This window comes from Gavialis gangeticus, unplaced genomic scaffold (genome assembly GCF_001723915.1).
Source record: "Gavialis gangeticus isolate Ggan-Ray unplaced genomic scaffold, GavGan_comp1, whole genome shotgun sequence".
NCBI classification, from domain to species: domain Eukaryota; kingdom Metazoa; phylum Chordata; order Crocodylia; family Gavialidae; genus Gavialis; species Gavialis gangeticus.
In genome coordinates this window covers 1117381-1121838 of record NW_017728997.1, presented here as the reverse complement: position 1 = coordinate 1121838, position 4458 = coordinate 1117381, and the positions used below count along the sequence as shown (strand labels likewise).

The 4458-nt window shown below is 42.8% G+C and overlaps 1 protein-coding gene across 3 annotated transcripts in view; it reads right to left on the bottom strand.

The window, feature by feature from the left end:
- Positions 1 to 4458, bottom strand: part of LOC109288927 (cullin-associated NEDD8-dissociated protein 1-like) — a 31026-nt gene that overhangs the window by 15738 nt on the left and 10830 nt on the right. For all 3 annotated transcript variants that reach the window (XM_019504667.1, XM_019504668.1, XM_019504669.1), the window contains 5 exons: positions 4294 to 4417; positions 3388 to 3644; positions 2725 to 2830; positions 1850 to 2001; positions 663 to 955 (listed from right to left, as the gene is read on the bottom strand). In XM_019504667.1, coding sequence (XP_019360212.1) covers positions 663 to 955; positions 1850 to 2001; positions 2725 to 2830; positions 3388 to 3644; positions 4294 to 4417 — 932 coding nt within the window. The remainder of the gene's footprint in view (positions 1 to 662; positions 956 to 1849; positions 2002 to 2724; positions 2831 to 3387; positions 3645 to 4293; positions 4418 to 4458) is intronic.

Here is a 4458-nt window from a genome sequence, read left to right as displayed (position 1 = left end):
AAGTCCCAGAACAACAGCATGTCTCCCTGAGGCAGCTGCAAGGCAACCCATGAACGACTGGTGCAGCACCATTTCTAGGCGGCAGCAGCAGGGACTGCCCACAGGTGGCAGTGGCAGGGGGGTGGGGGTGAGGGTGGCAAGCAGGGCCGCCTACATTCTGGTCAACTCAGGACCATTTTCTCACATTGTTTTTAGTACCTGGCTCAAAGGATACTGCATTGGGAAAAGCTGCCATGTGGATTAATGCACTTTAGGATAACCACCCACAGAATAATCCGAGAGGTGGGAGGACTGGCTAATCCCTTTTGTGCAGATAGTTATGCCTTCCCGTCTACACAGCAGAAATACCAAATCAGAACAACCCAGTCACATTACAAAAAGCCCTGACAGGGCAAGAAACTATATTAACCTTTCTTTATGTAGATACAACTCATCTGTGGAGCTGACAAATTTTAGAATCTTCTGAACCTGGACTGGACACAAGCCCTAAAAACTACACATCTTCCGAAATGTTGCTGTAACCCCAACGGTCAGCCAGAGATTAACACACAGTCTTGCAGTTAGCCATATCCTTCAGTTGAGTTACTGGACATTATGGAAGGTGCAAAATCTGCTTCCCTTCACTATTCCTTTTAAATCCAACCTACTGCTTCCTCACTTACCTGGTTCTGAAGCATAGTGAGGGGTATATCTTCCTTGCCTGCCGAGTCGGATGCATGGAGCCAGCTCTGTATAGGAAGTGTTTGCTTTAGCAAGGAAATATAAGCACAGAAGATGTCGGCTTTGACATTCTCCTCTCGTTCCTTGAATCTGCTTATCAAAACTGGGGAGAGATTTTTATAGAAATCCTGAAGGAGATCATGTCTGGTGCTGACAATGGCTTCCAGGCATTTTGCTGCAGACCTGCGGACTTTCCAGCTGATGTCATCATCATCGCTGTACTCATCATCGCTCTCTGGAAAGGATGAGGAGAGGAAACAAGTCACATCTTACAAGAAAAACACAAGAGAATCAATACATCCTGATGTTTCCCTTTCTCTTCTCTTCAGCATTAAAATAAAATACAAGATACCAATAACTAACATGCATCGGGGAACAATCGGATCTGGGTTATTCTGAACAATTTCCATCAAAAATTATCAGCATTCAGTGAATTATGGTCGTTGGTGCACATCCCTACTGCCCTGTCCTTAACAGTGTCAAGGCCTGGTGCCATGTACTGGTTGCAGCATGACCCCTAATATACCTACAGCTCAAGGCTGCAAGGGTTTTGCACTTTGAAGGTAGAAATCAGTTCAAGTCAAGAGACAGCAGGAGTAAGAGGAAGCAGTACTCACGACCAAGTACCCTTGACTGCTAAAAATGCATCCAGGTCTAGAATGAGCAACTCATTTACCCTGAACATTCATTTCCTTCTAAACCCCGTCCCATTCATTAAAAAAGAGGGGTGGGGGGGAATCTCTGATTCTTGTGACGTCTAGGTTTATCACTAGATATATCCTGAGGACCAATGGATATTTTTAAGGATGGCCCTTTCTTTGGATTTTTAGGAGTATGCTTAGTTCCACAAATTTACCCGTGTCCATTTGATAATTCTTGTTGTGAGCTGGTTTAAATCATATCAAAATTGGTAGGTTTTAGCTTGATATACAATAGCTGTATTAAGTAGACATCACCCACCCAAAAACAAAGGCATACCCAAGGATATTCAGCTCCCTGCCCGGCTAGTTTGTCAGTTCTAACAAATTCCACCTTATCTATAACAAGCATACTTCAGGAAAGATGCAGTAATAAACTCCAGGTTTGGCAGAGAGGGTGTGGGTGTACGCGCGCGCACACGTGCAGGCACCTTGTTCTTCATCCTCCCCATTCCCAGTCTCCATCATTTCTTCTTCCTCCTCCTCTTCCTCATTATCATAGTTATAATTTGGGTCATAAGTGATATATTTCAGGCACAATCCCATCACGCTAGGGATGTGAGGACCAATTTCCTTTGGACACCTAGCAGAACAAACAAACAAGAAAAACCCTTAAAAAAAATGACAATTACTGCTTTATGTAAAACCAGCACCATCCATCTTAAAGTCCTTCCAGATTGCTGAAATAAGTTATACAGAGTACAGCATTTCCCTTTGCCACGGAGCACAAAAGCAAGGTTACAATTTAAGCAGAAAAGCAAGCTTCTAATTCCCATTCTCCACTACCTGAAATTTCTCCTGAAAAACAAATTCCCACCACACACACACAAATAAGCCTCCTCTCCATAAGACCCTTTCCTTCAAGGCCAAATCACCTACAGAGAATTTCAGCATGTTAAGAATGGGCTGCTATGTCCCAGTCTTCAGCGTATTGTTTCCTCACATTCATTGCTCCCAGCATCAAAAGTCTGAGCTGGTTTCCTCTTGTTTGGCCCCCTCCAAAAACACTGCTTAAGTGAGATCCAGCTGGAATGAGTACTAAACTGCCATTTGCAATGTTTCTTTTGCCCATGTCATCTTAGACTCCTTAGGTCAAGAACATTTTCCTTTTATCTACTGGCTAAAACAAATATTTAAGATTCTATATAAAGCCCAACTGCCTCTTAAAAAAGGATTCTGTTACTGGATCTCAAAAAATGGTCTAGACTGTTTTGGTTTTCCCTGAGGCCCCTTTGCACAGGAATTTCCAAGAGGGGGACACTAGAACAGAAATAAAATTAAATATATTATATTCAAGGGCACTCACCTTCTTACAAAAGACTCAAAGGCCTGAAAGCAGTACTCCCTCAGTTCATCATCCTCCACATTACAATACTGAACAATCAACGGGATTATCTTCTCCAGATGTTCTCCTGAATAGGGCAGAGTAAAAAGCAACTTTGAGCTTGAATCACCACTCGATCATTAGCCATTCTGTTCCAGTGTCTCTCAACATTTTTAACCTGGATCTCACTAAAAATGTGAGCTGCTGTCCAAAGAATTAACAGAACCGACTTCTGCTTCCATACAAAGTAGTCATCCAAGCAGCTGAACTCCTACATCTAATCCCAGCTCCGACAGCATCTCTGACTAGTTACTCAAATGCACTTGGGATATGGAGAGAGAAAATAAAATAAGGCTATTCATGATAACCTACCATCATGGATGATGTGAGGATTAACCTTTAAGTGCAGCATTTCCCATCCAATACCTTGAAATAAAAAGTGCTACAGAAGTATAGCTAGGGGTCCACTTCCCTTGCTAAGCCTGAGTGGCAATCAGAAACAGTATGCTGCATGGAGTTATGAAGTGCTAGCTACAAAAATACTTGAAACAATGTAAATAACCTTTGCTTTTATGATTTAACAGGAGCAGATTTAAAATGTGTGTGTACATGTCTGGAGCTGTCATTCTAAGTGACTGGTCTTACCTATGCGGTGTCCAGCCTGCCTGCTGATTCCAGCAATACACTGGATATATGTTCTCGTGGTAGAAGTAGACTCATTCCTCTTCAGCTCAGCTAACAGGTGCTCCATGAGTTCTGAGAAGATGTTTCCATTGCAAGTCAAGACCAGGTGGCCCAAAGCAATGATAGCCCTTTTTCGCACAGCCAACCTGGGGCTTGTGAGCTGAGGAAGGAGGCAGTTCAGGATGGAGGAATGAAAAGAGTAAAGGGTTGCCCCTAACCTGCAATCAGAGGCAATATACAAATGAGAAATTCAATCCTCAGAACAGAGGCTCTCTTTGCTGATAAAACTGAAAGGCAGAGTAAAATTAAGTGACAAGTACATCTCTAACAAAAAGATGGTATTTTAAGTTTAAATCTCAGGTTGATCCAGGTAGCTCAATTCCCGCTTCTGGGAATCAAGAGTTTGATATTGATGATGTCATTTTGAGTGGTCTAGGAGTTTTGGTACTGAAATCCTGAGGACAGTGGACAGGTTTACACAGAGTGCTGACACTGAGTTATGTTAGCTATAGATCAGAGAAACAGTTAAGCTAGAAAACAAACCCTATGTAAGACCAAGTCAGACATGCTAAAAGTGATTTATTTTTCTCTTTCCATTCTCCACCCCTCCCAAACATTCCTGGTGTTCAGTTCAACTCAAACTTCCTGATGTTCCTACATTGTTCCCAAGCACAGAAGAAACTATTTGTGCAGCCTCTTACCTCTACTGGGCCATCTTATCCTCCCAGCTTCTTCCCAAATGGCAGCTACCCCAAACCCTTTATATTCTAGTCTTCAAAGTAGTATGAGAAAAACAAAAGCTGTAAGGAAACACCCTCTGTGCAGCCCCCTGCTGTACGCAGCCACTTGAAGGAAATCCTTTGGTACCTGCTCAACATATCTGACAGGATGTCAAGAGCCTCTAATTGAACAGATACATCCTCCTGCTTGCCAATGGCTCCAGTCAGCTGGGCTGTGATCTTTTTGCACACATTTGCCGTCATGGTGGAACCTAAGAACAGAGACAAATGTTTCTTAGCTTTAACAACATCC